The following is a 19,729-nucleotide window of genomic DNA, read 5'->3' as shown; positions in this document are numbered from 1 at the left end:
TTTTATTTGGCATAAAAATATTCTAAAGAAATGTGTTGCTGCTTTGTCAATAATTCTTAGCGTATGAATAGCTTGATGGGACTTCGACCACTGTCGACCCAAGTACAACATTTGCCCATTTCACAGTCAGCCTCTGGTACAATAAGCAGCACTCCGGCTGTCACTCCAGCTGATCTGGAGGAAGTGTATCAAGGTTGGTTATCATGTGAGTTTATGTTACCATTTCTGCTGAATGTGTGGTCTTTAATTGGAATTGGCCTATATTAGACAGCATAACAATGGCTGTCGCTGGTGCAACTTGTCAATGCGGCATCTTTTGGTTTTGCAGGTTGGACTCCTCGCTCTTGTGGCAGTAGCAGAGCATGCTGGAGAATTTGAAAGACTAATAGAGCTTTCAGACAAGTATGTGTGTCATATCTTTTACACAATTATTTGAAAAATCTCTAATCTTTAAATTGCTTTCATTCAGATTCTGTGATTTGGAAGTGAACAATAGGGATCATGCATGTTTGGATTGGTCCAATGCTGAGATAGCTGACACCAGTTCTAATTTAGTAGAGGTGCAATATAAAAAACGGTAGCAGAATTAGACTAGTTAGCCCCTGAACTAATTCCGCCATTCAATAAGATTTTGGCTAATCTTCATCTCTATGCCACTATCCTGCCTGAAATGTATTATTGCTTGACTCGCTTAGTTTCCAACACAAAACCTGTTAATCTGCATCTTGAACTTACTTAGCAGCAGAACCTTTGCTGCCCTCATGGGTTGAGAATTCCTGACCCCTGGGTGAAGAACTTTTTGCTCGTCTCTGTCCTGAATAGCTTGTCTGTTATTTTGAGACTCTAATTCAGGGGATACATACAAACATAACCTCAAACAAATTTATTATTGAAGTAAATATATGTCACCATGTACAACCCTAAGATTCATTTTTCTGTTGAGATACTCAGTAAATCATAATAGAATCAATGGAAGACCGCACCCGTGAGGAGAGACAACCAGTGTACAAAGGACAACTGCAAATGTAAAAGAAAACAAAAGAAATAATAAATAAGTGAACAATAAATATTGAGGACATGAGATGAAGAGTCCTTGATAGTGAGTCCATAGGTTGTGGGAACAGTTCAGCGATGGGGTGAGTGAAGTTATCCTCTCTGGTTCAAGAGCCTGATAGTTGGGGGGTAATAACTGTTCCTGAACATGGTACATGAGTTCTGAGGCTCCTGTACCTTCTTTCTGATGGCAGCAGCAAGAAGAAACCATGACCTCGGTGGTGGGGGCTTTTGATGAATGTTGCTATTCCGTGTAGATATGCTCAGTGGTGGGGAGGGCTTAACTTGTGATAGACTGGGCCATATCCACTACTTTTTGTAGGATTTTCTGTTCAATGGCATTGGTTTGTCCATACCAGGTTCTGATGCAGCCATCAGTAAAGAGTTTTGTATATTTTAATAAGGTCATCTCACATCCTTTAAACTCTAAAGCATACAGGGACAACCAGCTTAATTTCTGCTTAAAGCATCCCAGTCTGATGAACCTTCATTGGTGATCCTCTATCACAAGTTTATTTTTGCATAGAGATACCAGGTATATGCCAAATTCCATGTGTGGTTCACTAAGGTTCTGTGTAATTGCAGTAGGCCACCATTACTATAATAGTCAAATCCTTTAGCAAAAAAGGCCAGCATCTTATCTGCCATCCTAATTGTGTGCTGTAATTAAATGTTAACTTTCAGTAATTCATGTACAAGAACACCCACTCCCTCTGAAAACCAATGCTTTTCAGTTTATTACCAATTCAAAAATAAATCATTTTTATTTTTTTCTGCGAACATCAATGATCTCACATTTTACAATATTCTATTCTACAGGGCAATGTCTCTGCCATATTTGTTCATTTACTCAGCCGATCTCTATCCCTCTGAAGACTGTCTCTATGCTCCTCCCTGGCAAACTGATTTATGTCATCAATAAAATGGATAAAGTATGCCTGGATCTCTCACTATTTTTGGCATCAAATCACTTGGCTAAGAAAAACAGATCAGCCAGCGGTCAGCAGGTCACTGTTTCTGTGGAAAGAGAAGCGGAGTTAATTTTACATGTTGAAGACCCTTCATAAAAGCTAGCAAATGGAGAAAACAAACTAATTTTAAATTACAGGGAACTAAGATGGGAAATGGAGTCAATGGGATTTCTTTAAGAGCTAGCATAGACACAGTGGTATGAATGGCTCAAACTATGTCATGAGAAAATATGAAAGGTATTTCTTTTGCCCTATCCATTCCCCACTGTCCTCTCTGCATTCCTTAAACTAATTTCTATTCTTGTCAGGTCTTATGAAGGACCCTCAAATTGAAATGTTAATTCTGTTTGACCTTTCTCCAATTCTGTCTGACCTGCAGAGTTTTTCCAGCTTTTTCTGTTTTTAATTCAGATTTCCAGCAGTTTTATTAAACATATATTTTGAATACTCTGGACTTGATCTATTGCTTTTGCATCCTTGACAGAATCTTGCTCCCTGTAAGAGTAAAAATAATGCACAATCTAGAAAATGCAGAAAAGAATCTCCGAACATTTCTCTTTGTTCTTCATGCATATTTTTATTCTTTAAGCTGGCATGGAATGCCCTTCTGTTTCATTATTCTTCCTATATAATTTAGTCTGTAGTTTGATGTTACCAAATGCACAGTTTTTAAGTTTTGAATTGTTCACTGATAACATTGTTAAAAGTATGGAAGGGGGAACTTCAGGGGTAAAGAAACACAATCAAAGTGATAATTGCTTTCCATAACAACAGTCCTGATATTTATATCTTCAGAGTTAAAATTGCAATGTGATTGGATATGCAATCCCTTTTGAATTTGGCTTCTTGACTAAAGCTCCATTCTTTGTGCCAGAGTTTGTAGTCACGCTTTCCATTGCTTGGGCATAATGCTCTGAACTTGTTTCTTATACTAACTTATTTTACTCTATAAAATCCATTTTCATCTACTTAATCGTTCCTCTTTGTAATAGTTTCCTGGCTCAGTATCCTTTTCAAATTAAGGCTCCATAAATCACCTTGGGAAACTTCTCTATTTAAGTATGCAATATTAACATGTACTTATGATAATGCCACCCTGAGTATTTATTGAAAGGAGCATATTTGGTGGGACAATAAATGTTTTGCTTGATAGCTTATCAATTCAAAATTTATTTGCAACAAAAATGTGTTACCTTGTTCTCCTCTCCTTGGGAGATAAGCACAGACTGGACTTGTAAGATCATAAGACATAGGAGCAGAATTAGGCCATTCGATCATTGCCGATTTACTATCCCCCTCAACCCCATTCTCCTGCCTTCTCCCTGTAACTCTTGATACCTTTACTATTCGGGAATCTATCAACCTCTGCTTTAAATACACCCAACGACTTGAGCTCCACAGCCGTCTGTGGCAACGAACTCCGCAGATTCACCACCCAATGAATAAAGAAATTCCTCCTTAGCTCCATTCTGAAGGGATGTTCTTGTATTACGATGCTGAGCCCTCTGGTCCTAGACTTCCCCACTATTGGAAACATCCTCTCAATGTCCATTCTGTCTAGGCCTTTCAATATTTGATAGATTTTAATGAGATCCTTGTCATTCTTCTAAACTGCAGTGAGTACAGGCCCAGAGCCTTCAAACGTTCCTCATACATTAACCCTTTCATTCTCATGAACCTCCTCTAGACCTCTAAATGCCAGCGCAGTTTTTCATAGACCAGGAACCCTAAACTGCTCACAATATTCCAAATGCAATCTGACCAATGTTTTATAAATCCTCACCATTACATTCTTTCTTTTATTGTTTTCTCAAAATAAATGCTAATACTGCATTTACCATCCTAGGTACTGACTCAACCTGCAAGTTAACCTTTAGAGAATCCTGCAAGCGGTCTCCCATGTCCATTTGTACCACTGATTTCAGAGTTTTCTCTTCATTTAGAAAATAGTCTACCAAATTGCATGAGCATTTATGTATTTCTCTACACTATATTCCATCGGTCACTTCTTTGTCCTTTATCCTAATTCTTCTAAGTTCTTATGCAGATGCCCTGCTTCCTCAATACTGATTAGATTCTCCTCCACTTACTGTTGTATCGTCTGCAAGCTTGGACACAAAGCTATCAATTCCATCATCCATATCATTGACAAAGCATGTAAAGAACCGGTCCCAAATTCAACATCTGTGGAGTCGACAGCCTAGTTACCGACAGCCAATCAGAAAAGATCCCCTTTATTCACACTCTTTGCTTCCTGCCAGTCAGCCAATCATCTGTCCATGCTAGTATCTTTCCTGTAATACTATATATCCTTGTTTAGCAGCCTCATGTGCAGCACTCTGTCTAGGTCTTTTGAAAATCCAGGTATACAACTGACTCTCCCTCATCTCTCTTGCCCATAATTTCCTTAAAGAATTCCAACAGATTTGCCCGGCAAGATTTCCCATTCAGGAATCCATGCTGAACCTCCAAATACTCGAAAACCTCATCCTTAATAATGGACTCTGATTAATGGACTCTAATCTATGTGATCAGCAAAAGAAAAGAGCAGGAAAAAGGATTCTGAGAGTTCATTATCATTTGTTCAGGAGAGAATTTGGGGGAAACAACGGTTTATGCTCAATGGAAAAGAGTACAGTCGACGTTTTGGGCTGAGACCCTTCAGCAACTGCTGCATAACAGCAAATTTCATAACATATGCAGGTGATATTAAACCTGATTCTGATAAAAAGTCATACCAACAAATTGCAGATGAACCAGTTGTCTGCAAACAAATTGAAGGCAAATTTGTTCACCCCATCCTTTCGTCATTTTTCTTGATGTTTCTGGACTATTCCTAACAAGCCCACCTGCTCTCTTACATTTATAATTTTTTTTGCCACTTGGGTAATTTCAATGACATGTGATATTTTGATGCATCCGTGTTACACAGTTTCATTCTGCTCCTGCTTCTCTCAAATCTCAAATGTAACCTTCCTTCAAACCCATTTCATCAATGAAATTGTATTCAACGCTGTTTCGGAACTTTGTCTGCAGATGTAGAAATCCAAGCAACACACACTGCTAGAGAACTCAGCAGGTCAAGCAGCATCTATGGAAAAGAGTACAGTCGACATTTCGGTCCGAGACCCTTCAGCAGGACTGGGTAAAGAAAGCTGAGGGGTAGATTTGAATGGTGGGTGGAGGAGAGAGAGAGAAACTCAAGGTAGATAGGTGAAACCTGAAGGGGCAGGGATGAAATACAGAGCTGGAAAGTTGATTGGTGAAAGAGATACAGGGCTGGAGAAGAGGGAGTCTGATAAAAGAGTACGGAAGACCATGGAAGAAAGAACAGGGGGGAGAAGCACCATAGGGCAGACAAGGAGTCAGGGAAAAGGGATTGGGATTGGTGAAGGAGGGGCATTACCAGAAGTTCAAGAAATCAATGATCATTCTATCAGGTTGGAGGCTACCCAGACGGAATATAAGGTGTAGTTCCTCCAACCTTAGTGTGGCCTCATCACAACAGTGGAGGAAGCCATGGATAGAAATAATCTGAATGGGAAAGGGAAGTGGAATTAAAATGGGTTACCACTGTGAAATGCCACTTTTTCTGGAAGACAGAGCGTAGGTGCTCTGCAAAGCAGTCTCCCAATCTACGTTGGGTTTCACCGATATACAGGAGGCCACAGCAGGAGCACTGGACGCAGTATATGACCTCAACAGACTCACAGGTGGTGTCACCTCACCTGGAAAGACTGTTTGACGCCCTGAATGGTGGTGAGGGAGGTGGTGTAGGGGCAGGTGTAGCACTTGTTCCACTTGCAAGGATAACTGCCAGGAGGGAGATAAGTGAGGAGGGAGGAATGGACAAAGGAGTTGCTTAGGGAGTGATCCCTGCAGAAAGTAGGGGGGAGGGAAAGATGTGCTTGGAGGTGGGATCATAATTCTCTGCAACTTCCACCATTTCCAACAGTATCCTGCCACCTGTGAGTCTGTTCAAGAAATCGATGTTCATACCTCAACAGATCTATCACTTATTTTATAAAAAAAACATGGCACCTTACAAAATTATAGCTGCCAGTGTTTTGAATGAATATATATATATATATATTTTTTTTTAAATGCCAGAAAGATATTCCATCTGGGTAGCCTACAACCTGATAGTATGAACATTGATTTCTCGAATTTTCGGTCATGGCTCACCCCCAACCCCCTTCACCATTCCCCATCCCCTTTTCCCTCTCTCACCTTATCTCTTTGCCTGCCTGTTGCCTCCCTCTGGTGCTCCTCCACTCTTTTCTTTCTTCCATGGCTTTCTGTCTCTTTCACCAATCAACATCCAAGCTCTTTAGATAGATAGATAGATAGATAGATACTTTATTCATCCCCATGGGGAAATTCAACTTTTTTTCCAATGTCCCATACACTTGTTGTAGCAAAACTAATTACATACAATACTTAACTCAGTAAAAAAAAAATGATATGCATCTAAATCACTATCTCAAAAAGCATTAATAATAGCTTTTAAAAAGTTCTTAAGTCCTGGCGGTTGAATTGTAAAGCCTAATGGCATTGGGGAGTATTGACCTCTTCATCCTGTCTGAGGAGCATTGCATCGATAGTAACCTGTCGCTGAAACTGCTTCTCTGTCTCTGGATGGTGCTATGTAGAGGATGTTCAGAGTTTTCCATAATTGACCGTAGCCTACTCAGCGCCCTTCACTCAGCTACCGATGTTAAAGTAAATTCTTTACTTTACCCCTCCCCATCCCAGTTTCACCTATTCACCTCCCCTCCCCCCACCTTTTAACACTACCCCTCATCTTTTTTTCTCCAGTCCTGCTGAAGGGTTTTGGCCTGAAACATCAACTCTGCTCTTTTCCATAGATGCTGTCTGGCCTGCTGAGCTCCTCCAGCATCTTGTGTGTGTTGCTTGGATATCCAGCAACTGTAGATTTTCTCTTCTTTGAGTTTGTACCCAAATCATCATTTGCCTTTCAAAAGGAGGAGGATCAGGACAGACAGCCTGTTGGAATGGGGGTGGGGTGGGGGGGAATAGCAGGTTAAAACCTGGACCAACTGTAATCTGCCTATCGCCACAATAGGTCTACAGCAGACGTAATCTCAATGGCTCTTCACACAGCCTTAGACCACCTGGACAATACAAATACTTATGCCAGGATGCTGTTCATTGACTATAGCTCAGCATTTAACAACATCATTCTCACAATCCTGACTGAGAAGTTACAGAACCTGGGTCGCTGTACCTCTCTCTGAAATTGGATCCTCAATTTTCTAACCGGAAGACCATGATCTATGTGGATTTGTGATATTATCTCCTCCTCGCTTCTGATTAATACTGGTGTACTTAAGGGCTGTGTGCTTAGCCCACTGCTATACTCACCCTATACCCATGACTCTGGCTAGGCATAGCTTAAATACTACATACTACATCCTCTACATAGCACCATCCAGAGACAGAGAAGCAGTTTCAGCGACAGGTTACTATCGATGCAATGCTCCTCAGACAGGATGAAGAGGTCAATACTCCCCAATGCCATTAGGCTTTACAATTCTACCGCCAGGACTTAAGAACTTTTTAAAAGCTATTATTAATGCTTTTTGAGATGGTGATTTAGATGCATATCATATTTTTTTTTACTGAGTTAAGTATTGTATGTAATTAGTTCTGCTACAACAAGTGTATGGGACATTGGAAAAAAAGTTGAATTTCCCCATGGGGATGAATAAAGTATCTATCTATCTATCTATCTATCTATCTATCTACTATCTATAAATTTGATGATGATACAACCACTGTTGGGAGAATCTCAGATGGAGAGGGTTTATGGGAACGAGATATGCTAACTAGTGGAGTAGTGCCGCAGCAACAATTTTGCAGTCAATGTCAGTAAGATGGAAGAGCTGATTGTGGACTTCAGGAAGGGTAAGACGAAGGAACACGTACCAATCCTCATAGAGGGATCAGAAGTGGAGAGAGTGAACAATTTCAAGTTCCTGGGTGTTGAGATCTTTAAGGACTTAACCTGGTCCCAACATATCAATGCAGCTATAAAGAAGGCAGGACAGTGTCAATACCTCATTAGGAGTTTGAAGAGATTTGATATGTCAACAAAAACACTCAAAAACCTCTATAGATGTACCGTGGAATGCATTCTGACAGGCTGCATCACTGTCTGGTATGGGGGGTAGGGCTACTGCACAGGACTGAAAGAAGCTGCAGAAGGTTGTAAATTCAGTCTGCTCCATCTTGGGTACTAGCCTACAAAGTACCTAGGACATCTTCAGGGAGTGGTGTCTCAGAAAGGCAGCGTCCATTATTAAGGACCTCCAGCACCCAGGGCATGCCTTTTTCTCACTATTATCATCAGGTAGGAGGTACAGAAGCCTAAAGGCACACACTCAGCGATTCAGGAACAGCTTCTTCCCTCTGCCATCCAATTCCTGAATGGACATTGATCTCATGAACACTGTTATATTATTTCTGTTTTTGCATGATTTTAATCTATTCTTCATATGTATGCTGTAATTGATTTATTTGTTGTTTTCTTGTTCTATATTATGTATTACATTGAACTGCTGCTGCTAAGTTAACAAATTTCATGACACATGCCCATGTTAATAAACCTGATTCTGATTCATACTCTGATGTAGGGGTACTTATCTGGAGGCCTCCCTATTCAGTATTGTAGGAGTCAGCATGTTGTCTGACAGTGTCCAAAGAAGCCCACACCCAGTACAATGTGTACAAAGCTCTCCTCCTAGAGGAGAAATGCAAAGGAAATATGTTGCCTCACTTGGTTTGACTAGCAAGCTGTTTCAAAGTCAGAAGATGAATGGTATGTGAGTGTGCAAAGCTGAGTTTCCAATGTAACATGAAACACAATCATTTTCCAAAAACAGTGGTAGTGTTCATTTTCTTCAACTGAAGTGTTTGAGTTTTGTTACTATTATTTTGTAAAGATTCTACAATAGTACCATAAGGGTAAAAATAACCAGCTTAATTTTAAAAAATTGCATTATTTCATTTAGTTATCCAATAGTAATACGACAGTGTTCTGGAGAGCAGTGGGTAAGAGTTTTCTGAAGGACAGTAGTCTGGTTTGGTGTCTTTTAGCGGGAGCTGCAGAGCAGATCAGAAGGGAAGATGCCGAAAAATGATGTTGGAAGGAGGGTTTCTGTTGCAGGAATTGCTTTGTGCAGACAAATTGATCCAAAGAGGAAGGGAAGTACGAGAGAGAGAGAGAGTGAGTTTGCTCAAGATGGTCTTCAAGACAAGTTTCCAAATGTGGCGGGTGCTTTCACACAGGTAGTGGGTCCAGTGCGTGAGTAAAAGATACATCCCCCGTATACTTCAGTATGAGCTCCAATTGTTATGTGCACATTGGAGTGATTTAACTGTAATGGGTCCTGTTCTTTTCTTTTTCCTATTAACTGTTAGATAAAGCTGAAACTGGTAAATATACTTTCTTTATGATTTTATTTGGTATACGATCTGTTATTTTTTGCTGTGATAATTGTGTATGGGCAGTATTGAAACAGACTTCACTCAAATCCAGGTTTCTTCAATCGGAATATCATGACATTCCTGTTTAGTTAAACCCCAAATCATACCTATCCTAGATGAATATCATTTATGAAAGGAGGACTTCTCACTGCTGAGTCATGTGACTATTAGTTAAGTTAGCTATTAAGCCAAGTTTGCATACGAGCCCATTCAAAGGGTTACAGTTTGTGGAGGCTTGTCTGGGATTTTGGATGCTGTTTGAATGCTGTTTTAGGATTGATTAAGCGGTTTCTGTGTTTAAGCCTGTGTTTAAACTTATGTCAGGGAAAGTGATTAATGAGTGGGTACTGTTCAAAGTGATTATCCACAAATAATGCTGGTGTTCTGAGTGGTGTGGATGTCCGAATTCCTGATAAGCTGCTATTGAGACTGCTGAGTTCTGTAAAAACTTTGGGAAAAGTTACGGTGATTGAACAATATTTTGACCAATCAGCTGGCAAGGATGTTGTGTTAGTCCAGACTAGCGGTGACGTAACTGAAGTTGCGCTGCCTGATAGGTTGGGAGACCCTGGAAAGGTGGGGTCATAGGCAGTCCATATTTTTAGAGAAAGGGAACATTTAGCTGAGGGTGAAGACTTTAAAGGCAAGTTGTTCTTGTTTCTGCGAAGTGAGGGGAAAGAATTGTCTGATGTGAAAGGTCTAATGGGTCCTTCAGCAGTTGATGGAAATTCTGAGCTGGTTTAGGCCAGAGTTATTGTAGGCTGGAAGTGTTCTTTGGAGTCAAGCCCACACCCATTCAGGAAGAAAAACATATGGAGCTGACATCTCAATTAATGGATGAGTGGCAGTGCTCAGATAGTATGATAAAACAGAGGCTGGTAGATAGTTTAAAGGGTCCGCTGACTGATACAGTGAGGTTCCTAAAGGCAGAAAACCCATAAGCTACGTCAGCTAATTACCTGCAAGCTCTGGAAGATGCTTTTGGCATTGCTTAAACGACAGCCAATCTTTGGATGAAGTTTAGGCACACACTCCAGGAGGAAGGAGAAAAGCTGTCTGCTTTCCTTTTCAGGCTGAAGAAACTGCTGCACGGTTTGTGCCACAAAGGGGGGCATTCCACAGTCTGAGAGAAATTGCTCGAGGATGGAGCAAGTTGTGAAGGGCACGCTGTCACATGTCATGATTGCTCTACGTATTCGAATGACTCACAAGATGCGCCCTCCTCCATCTTTTACTGAGTTACTCGGGGAAGTTAGAGAGGAGGAAAACATGATTGAGAGGTGGAACATTTCCAAAAGCTGAGAAGTGTCTTCAGTTGTATCCTCTGCTGCTAAAGTGACCCCTGGCGCCATAAAGTTAGAGCGTTTGAGGAATAAAGTGGGAAGCCTTTGACCTGTGAGTGAATAGCTCATTGAAAGCAGTATCACTAGTAGACAAGGTTATAAAACAGGAAATAAAAATGCTCATCTTCTTCAGCAATGAGTATAGGAACTGGGACATTATGTTACAGTTGTGTAAGTCGATGGTGAGGCTGTTCACTGTGTTGCAGGAAAAGTGTGGTTAAACTGGAAAGAATGCAGGAAAAAAAATGAAGAAATTGCCAGGACTAGATCACAAAGCTGAAGTACTATCTATAAATTTGATAAAAACATAGATAGCGAGAAAACCTACAGCACAATACAGGACCTTCGGCCCACAAAGCTGTGCCAAACATATCCTTACCTTAGAAATTACCTAGGGTTACCCATAGCCCTCTATTTTTCTAAGCTCCATGTACCTATCCAATTTGCTGACAATACGACCAATATTGGTAGAATCTCAGGTGGTGACGAGAGGGCGTACAGGAGTGAGATATGCCAACTAGTGGATTGTTGCTGCAGCAAAAACCTGCACTCAAAGTCAGTAAGACGAAAGAGGTGATTATGGACTTCAGGAAGGGTAAGATGAAGGAACACATACCAATCCTCATAGAGGGATCAGAAGTGGAGAGAGTGAGCAGTTTCAAGTTTTTGGATGTCAAAATGTCTGAAGATCTAACCTGGTCACAACATATTGATGTATTTCTAAAGAAGGAAAGACAATGGCTATACTTTATTAGGAGCTTGAAGAGATTTGGTATGTCAACAAATATACTCAAAAACTTCGAGAGATGTTACATGGAGAGTATTCTGACAGGCTGTATCACTGTCTGGTATGGAGGGGCTACTGCACAGGACCAAAAGAAGCTGCAGAGGGTTGTAAATCTAGTCAGCTCCATCTTGGGTACTAGCTTACAAAGTACCCAGGATATCTTCAGGGAACAGTGTCTCAGAAAGGCAGATTCCACTATTAAGGACCTTCAGCACCCAGCATGCCCTTTTCTCACTGTTATCATGAGGTAGGAGGTACAGAAGCCTTAAGGCACACACTCAGCAATTCAGGACAGCTTCTGCCCCTCTGCCGTCCGATTCCTAAATGGACGTTGAATCTTTGGACACTACCTCACTTTTTAAAAATATACAGTATTTCTGTTTTTGCACATTTTTAATATATTCAATATACGTATACTGTAATTGATTTACTTATTATTTTTTATTTTGTTTATTTTTCTATGCTAGGTTATGTATTGCATTGAACTGCTGCTGCTAAGTTAACAAATTTCATGTCACATGCCGGTGATAATAAACCTGATTCTGATTGTAGAAGGCCTGAATTATAGAGTTAGCTTAGCTATGCTAGATCTTTATTCCTTGGAACACAGAAGAATAAAATTATAGGAGACGTTAATTAGGTGGATGTAACTATCTCAAATTAGTGGAGAGCAGAGATTTAGGGTGTATTATGGAAGATTTGAGGGGTAGCTTTTTCATGCAGAGGATGGTGAGTTTATGGAACAGGAACATTTAATATGCACGTGAATAGGTACATGTGTCATTTCCGATTAACTGGACTCTGAAAGCATACACCCATTCATCAGTCACACTATTTACTTAAAGGAATATGGACTGAACACTGGAAATTGGGACTGGCTGGGTGGGTACTGTGAATTTCATGGACGTCTTGGGCTGAAGGATCTGTATCTGTGCAGTTATTGCTCTTTGTTTCTATGACATCATCTTGAGATCCACTTGATGACTTTGCTCTGGAAGAGGCAGTTATTTTAGAATAGGAGTATGTTAGCATAATCTCATCATCAGAATCAGGTGTAATATCACTGGCATATATTGTGAAAATTGTTTTGTGGCAGCAGTATATATTTTTTTAAAACTATAAATTTCAACAAGAAATACAGTGGATTCTGGTTAATTAGGCTATTGGTTAATTGGGGCAGCCATTTATTTGGGACAACTTTTAAAGAACAAAATCTAAATTGAGAAAATAGCCGGGATCCCCTTTGTTTATTTGGGACAATATGCCGCTTAATTGGGGCAGAAGACTAATGCTGAACATTTTCTAACTAGCATTAATTGCATGCACTTGCATGATCATTAGATAATACAACGTGGTTCCAAAGATCAGTTTTTAAACAGTATCAGTTGTGTGTATTTGTGTTCAAAAATCAGTTTTTTTTTGTCACTGCTGGTTGGTGAGAAATAGTAGTAAGACGATTTGGTACAGTTTTTCTTATCCTGGTTTCAAGCATATAGGCTTGGGATTGCCAGAAACGGCTGGGAGTGAAAATGAGATGGTTACACAACTTTAACAAGTTAGGAATTATGAAGGTATTGACAATCATCTTGAATGTTACAATGACAATGAAGATTTAGAGGATGCAATTATCTAAAGCATTGTGTGAAGGCGGTGCATTATCTGCACTGATTTTGTTCATTCACTGTCAATCAAAATAACGTGGCAGATGAATTGTGCCGCAAATAATTTAGGAACTAATACACAATTTTATAATATTGTAGAGGTATTATTTGTGTTATGTATTTCATTTAAATACATAAATTGTTATTCAGTTAAATGGTAGTTTGTCTTTTTGTACCTTTAAATTATTTCCACGGGACTTCGACTAATTAGGGCAGCTATTTAATTGGGCCAAAATATACTGGTCCTGACATGCCCCAATTGACACATTAACTATATACATGAATAATTAAATAAAATAAGTAGTGCAAAAATAGTGTGCGTGGATTTATTGTTTATCAGAAATCCGATGTTGAAAGGGAAGGAGCTGTTCCTAAAATATTAATTGTGTATTTTCAGGCTCCTATAGCTCCTCCTTGATGGTAGCAGTGAGAAGAGGGCATGTCCTGGGGTTCCTTAATGAAGAATGCTGACTTTTTAACGCATTGCCTTTTGAAGATGTCCTCAACTATGGGGAGGCTAATGCCCATGATGGAGTTGGCTGAGATAGGAACTTCCTGGAGCTTTTTCTGATCTTATGCAGAAACCCCTCCATACCAGATGGTGATGCAACCAGTTAGAATGCTCTCCACGGTACATCTGTAGAAATTTGCGAGTGGCTTTGGTGACATACCAAGTTTCCTGAAGCTTTTAATGAAATACAGCTGCGTTCGTGCCTTCTTTGAAATTGCTTCAATATGTTGGGCCCAGGACAGATTTTCAGAGATGTTGACACCAAGGAACTTGAAACTGCTTACCCTTTCCACTGCTGAGTATTTCAAGTTCCTGTGTGTCAACATCTTTGATGTTCTCATCAATATTTATCAAAAGGTACTTAATCTATCAATAATTGTCAAGATCAGTATTTTTTTGCCAAATTGTTAGAACGTTTTGACAATGGTCTTATTGTACTTTAGCATGCTATTGCTAAGAGTATTCCAGCTCCATTGTTTAGATTCACTGACTCCACCATGTACGTGAGCCTTAATTATAGGCGACTAAATCAATAAACTATTGGTTGATAAATGACCAGATTGGAATTTGTTCTATTTGTGAAAAATAGGGAATTTTCTGCTTTGCTAGGTAAATGTTGTTGATTATTGGAGCTTGGCTAGAGATGCAGCAAGTTTCTGAGCATTACAGCAGGTTGTTGTCGGATCTTGCATCCAGTGCTATCTATCTTTTCTTGATATTACAATCTGAATTGGCTGTCTGCTTCTTTGATGGAAGGAAAGCAAAGGCAAATCCATCATGTACTTAGCTTTTCTGGATGAAGATGTTTATAAGTACTTTAGCCTTTCCCTTGGCACTAATGATCAGATCTCCACTGTCATTCAGGATGAAGATAATTAAATCAGGGTTATTGTCACTGACATAAGCTGTGAAATTTGTCATTTTGTGGCAATGCAGGCACAACAATTAGCCATTTAATTGTCCACCTTCATTTAGAATTGCTGAGCATTGATCTAATTTCTAGAGAATGTGATCACACAGGCTCTTTCTATTCCATGCTGCTTTGCTTTTTAGTTGATTATTGGAATATTGTGATACTGGCATCTCATCTTGAAGGTTGTCTGGTTTTCTGTTCTGTAGTCCCCACTGAACATTGCCTAACACCAATAGTAGAGTGAAAAATATACTGGGCCAAGTAATACAGTGACTTACAGTATTTCATGGATGTCCAGATTTGAGGTGACAGAGCCTGTCATGTTTAGCACAATGGCAGTCTTACTCGTGTTGTAAACTGTCCTCTGTTGCTGATGTAGTCTAACAACACCAGGCATAGACACTACTCGGGATTCTTTTGATCAGTTTTACTCAGTATTTGTTTATATTGTCTATTTACCTGAAAAATCATTTATTTCACCATGCTCCTAAGCATTTTTTGTGGAATATTAGCTGTCAAACTAATTGGAGTCATAAAGGTATCTGGCATAAAAACAAGTCTTTTGCTTGATTCACTTATATCCCAACATAGATCCCTGTAGCACTCCATTGGTTACATATATCCAATCCAAAAAACAACTCCTCACTGCCACTACAACCAAGTCCATTTCTTATCCATGTTTTCTAATGTTATGTACTAGTCTATCAAGCAAAACTTTGTCTGGGATTTATCCATCTTCATGTGCTTCATGAACATAGGCACTTCCTTCTTCATGATGCTGATATTCCTCAGGATATCACTGTTCTCTTCCCTGAACTCAATAGCTTCTAAGTCCTTCTTCATGGTAAATACTGACGAGAAATATTCATTGATGTGGTTCTATCTATATGGTTTTCCAATACCATATGCTACTGATAATTGAATTGACTTTTATTCTTACATTCTTCATATACATGAGGAGTAAAAATCTTTATGTTATGTTTCCGTCTAAATGTGCAATTTATAGTAATTTATAATAAGTAGTATGTACAACAGGAAAGTCAATATAGCACAGAAATACAATTGTATCAGCGTGAATTAATCTGTCTGATGGCCTGGTGGAAGAATCTATCCTGGAGCCTGGTGGCCCTGGCTTTCATGCTGCGGTACCGTTTTCTGGATGGTAGCAGCTGGAACAGTTTGTGTTTGGGGTGACTTGGGCCCCCAATGATCCTCCAGGCCCTTTTTTACACACCTGTCTTTGTAAACGTCCTGAATAGTGGGAAGTTCACATCTACAGATGCGCTAGGCTGTCCGCACTACTCTCTGCAGAGGCCTGTGATCGAGGGAAGTAATTGTTAGTCTCCCAATATTAATAAACATAAAATAAATATCAATGGCAATGGTTTTGGTTATTCTCAATATTCTTCTCCAAATAGTATATTTACAATCTTTCTGATTGCTTCACCTAACGTAATAAAAGCTTTTAAATCTCTTTTAATCATTAATTGCTCATAGGTCCTCCATTTTAACTTTAACTTGCTTTATTTTTGTTTAATTTCATTGTCCATTCCCAAAATATTATCTCAAATTGAATATTTTAGTTGGAGTTTCAAGATCCTTTGCTTTGTTGACACTCATTTTGAACAGGTGCAAACATTGTACTTGGTTATGCCAGAGTTTAAGCAAACTTCTTAAGGTAGAAAGCAACAGAGTGCTTTACTGAGCGATGCCTCCTGCTGAAATAATATCTAAACTTAAATATTGGAATAAAGGAAGGATCAAACATTACAAGTACAGTATTCACAAATGAATTTCTTTTGAAATTCTGGGCAGCTTCTAGAGTAGATAACATGGTCGGCACAACATTGTTGGCCAAACGGCCTGTGGTGTGCTGTAGATTTTCTATGTTCTGTGTTCTATGTTTGACATTTCCTGGCAATGCCATCTTTGAATTCCCAGCATTAACATCCTGGGTTCATCAGAATCTTAACTGGTAGGACAGTCACATAAATACTGTGGCTGCATGAACAGAGGCTGTATTCTGTGGTGAGTGACCTGTCTCTCAACTTTCCTAAGACTTTACACTATCTGCAAGTCACAAGTTTGTTTCGTGATGAATTAACTGGAAGCGTGCAGCTTCCACAACACTCGAAAAGTAACTGGTTTGATTGACACCAATCTATAATGCTGAGCATTATTTTGTTCAACACTGGATCTAGTCAGTTGCATATAATATCAACAAAATCCATTACAGCACTCATCAAAGCTTTACAGTACCACACAAGCCTACTGAAAGGGCAACAGACACCTGGGAACACCGTTTGCAAATTCTCTTTACCTAACAGCATTATAGGAATATCTTCACCAGAAATATTGCCATGGTTAAAGAGAGCCATTTTCTAGTACTTTTTAAGAAGGCATTTAAGGACTGCTTTCTTTAAAATTGCAGAACTTGCTAAGAATATCCACATTTCAAAAGAAAATTACATAGAAATAATTTGGAATGTTGCTGGAATATTGCACAACAAATATCAATGCATTTTAAGGAAGGAAAAACATATTTTTCTGGCATTTAAAAAATATTTACTCAAAACACCTACAGTTATAATTTTGTAAGCTAGAATGTTCTTTTGATAAAATGAATGATAGATCGCTTGAGGTATGTTTTAATTTGAAAAACATGGTACAATTAGTACATCTGTAGTATTGATTATTGAGCAGTTGTATATAGCAACGATGATTATTGTTTGGAGCAATCTGTTCTCACAATTCTTCCATGAATTATGCTACCTTGAGCATATTTCACAAACTTCCTTATAAATTCATGTACTCTTACCTAAAGAATATACTTTCTTACAGGCATTGAGAATGTAGCCCATATATTTGTGAGCTTGCACAATAGTGAATGATGTAATAGGAATTATTTTTACTGGTACATACATGATGAGATCAACATTGATGATATATCCGATGATGTAATCCTTATTGTTTGAATACAATCCAGGACATGTATTAAAACAACATTGTAAAATGAGAATACTAGAATAGATACATCATTAATTCTACTCAGCTTGCATTTCAAGTAGAGCTCTCTGAAGTATCTGTTATATTATTAATCAGTCCTACTTTATAGTGGATAGGATGTGATTTATCAACGTCATATTTGATGGATTTTAAATATTTTTGCACTGTATATGTAGAGTAACAAACCTCAAACAAATACCTTGCGCCAATATTATAGTACAGACTTGAATTCATTCACATGGAAAGAGTAGCGAATTTGCAGTCACATAGAGTTGTTGAGGAAACTGGCATAAAGGGAAAGCTGACATGAGGAAAGAATTAATAAAGTGGTTCAGGTTAGATGAAGTACATAGGAGGGAAATGTCAAACATAATCTGATGTAAACCTGCTGAGTCAAATTACCTTTCCTGTCTTGTTAGTACAATATAATATTTTATCTTATTTAGCACTACAGCACAGATTAGGCCCTTCTGGCCCTTTGAGCCATGGTACCCCAGCAACCCTTGACAAAACAGATTAACTTTAACCTAATCATGGGACAACTTACAGTGACCAACTAGCCTACCCAGCATGCTTTTGGATTATGGGAGGAAACTGGAGGAAGTGGAGAAAATCTATGCATTCCATGGGGAGGACATACAAAGACTGCTTACAGAATGGTACCGGAATTGAACTCTGAGCTCCAGAATGCCCAAGTGGTAATAGCGTTGGGCCAACTGCTACACTACTATGGTGGCACACGAAGACATGGGAATTGCTGAGGCGATTTACAAAGGAGAACATCTTATTGACAGATTGTGTTGCCAATGTTTGAATGTTGAAGGTAAGATGTCTGTATTGCAGTTTCTAAGACACCACTAAAATGAATTAAAGTTGTATCATTTTAAGGCTTTATAAGGCATTTTTCAGACTGCACTTGGAATATGATGAGCAGTTTTTGGTACCCAGTCTATGAAAGAATGTACTGGCATAGGAGAGTGTCCAGAGTACAGGCCTAGAGCATTCAAACTCTTGAGAATGGTCCTGAGAATGAAAGAGTTAACATGTGAGAAGGCCTGTACTAGGACAGAGAAGGTTAATGAGAATGTACTTGCTGGAATTGGAAGAAAGGGGGAAAAGGCAGAGAAAGAATGGACACAGAAAAGTTGTTTCCTGTGTGGGAAAGTCTAGGACCAGAGCGCACAGCCTCAGTATACAAGGATGTTAATTTAATACAGAGATGAAAGGGAATTTCTTTAGCCAGAGAGTGGTGAATTTGTGGAATTCATTGCCATGGATGGCTGTGGAGGCCAAGTTATTGGGTATATTTAAAGCAGAGGTTGATAGGTTCTTGATTAGTAAGTGTGTCAAAGGTTACAGGAAGAAGGCAGGAGAATGTGGTTGAGGCAGATAATAAATCAGCCATGATAGAATGGTGGAGCAGACTTGATGGGCTGAATGGCCTAATTCAGCTTCTTATTTTTGCAGAGTTAATGACTGACACACTATCAACAGGAATATAAGAGTCTTTCCAAGTAATATTTTGATCTTTTTGCCTTATCTTCATTTAATAAAATAACATACAGTAATTACTTTCAGATATCCTGGGTTTGTGCTACCATGTTTTGGAGTTCATCCGGTGCAAGGAAATCCATCACAAGAACAACGTAGTGCCACTCTTGAGGTAACGCAAGGCAAAGTTCAGTGACAATTTTTATGATGAAAAAGGAATGTTAAGATGCATTTTTAAGCTAAAATTAATCCTCCTACTGTTTGTATACATATAATAACCCAGATGGAGAACATTTGGTCCATTGGATTGATGCCATCTCCAAGGTGAACAATATCATTAGTTCCATTGCTCCTCTTTTTATTTCCCTTTTCTCCGTCATACATACTCATCAAATCCTCTTTGATTATTTTTACCATTAATCTACAACATGGGATAACTTACAATGGCTATGTAATATACCATTGTGCTAACTCATCACAAAAT

General features: G+C 39.0%; 1 protein-coding gene across 3 annotated transcripts in view; it reads left to right on the top strand.

Moving 5' to 3' along the window:
- The window catches only part of LOC140730452 (putative deoxyribonuclease TATDN3), an 81,179-nt gene that overhangs the window by 11,616 nt on the left and 49,834 nt on the right, over positions 1 to 19,729 (top strand). For all 3 annotated transcript variants that reach the window (XM_073050872.1, XM_073050871.1, XM_073050870.1), the window contains exons 3-4: positions 329 to 402; positions 19,333 to 19,417. In XM_073050872.1, coding sequence (XP_072906973.1) covers positions 329 to 402; positions 19,333 to 19,417 — 159 coding nt within the window. The remainder of the gene's footprint in view (positions 1 to 328; positions 403 to 19,332; positions 19,418 to 19,729) is intronic.

Source organism: Hemitrygon akajei, chromosome 7 (assembly GCF_048418815.1).
Source record: "Hemitrygon akajei chromosome 7, sHemAka1.3, whole genome shotgun sequence".
NCBI classification, from domain to species: domain Eukaryota; kingdom Metazoa; phylum Chordata; class Chondrichthyes; order Myliobatiformes; family Dasyatidae; genus Hemitrygon; species Hemitrygon akajei.
This window is presented reverse-complemented; position numbering and strand designations above follow the sequence as displayed.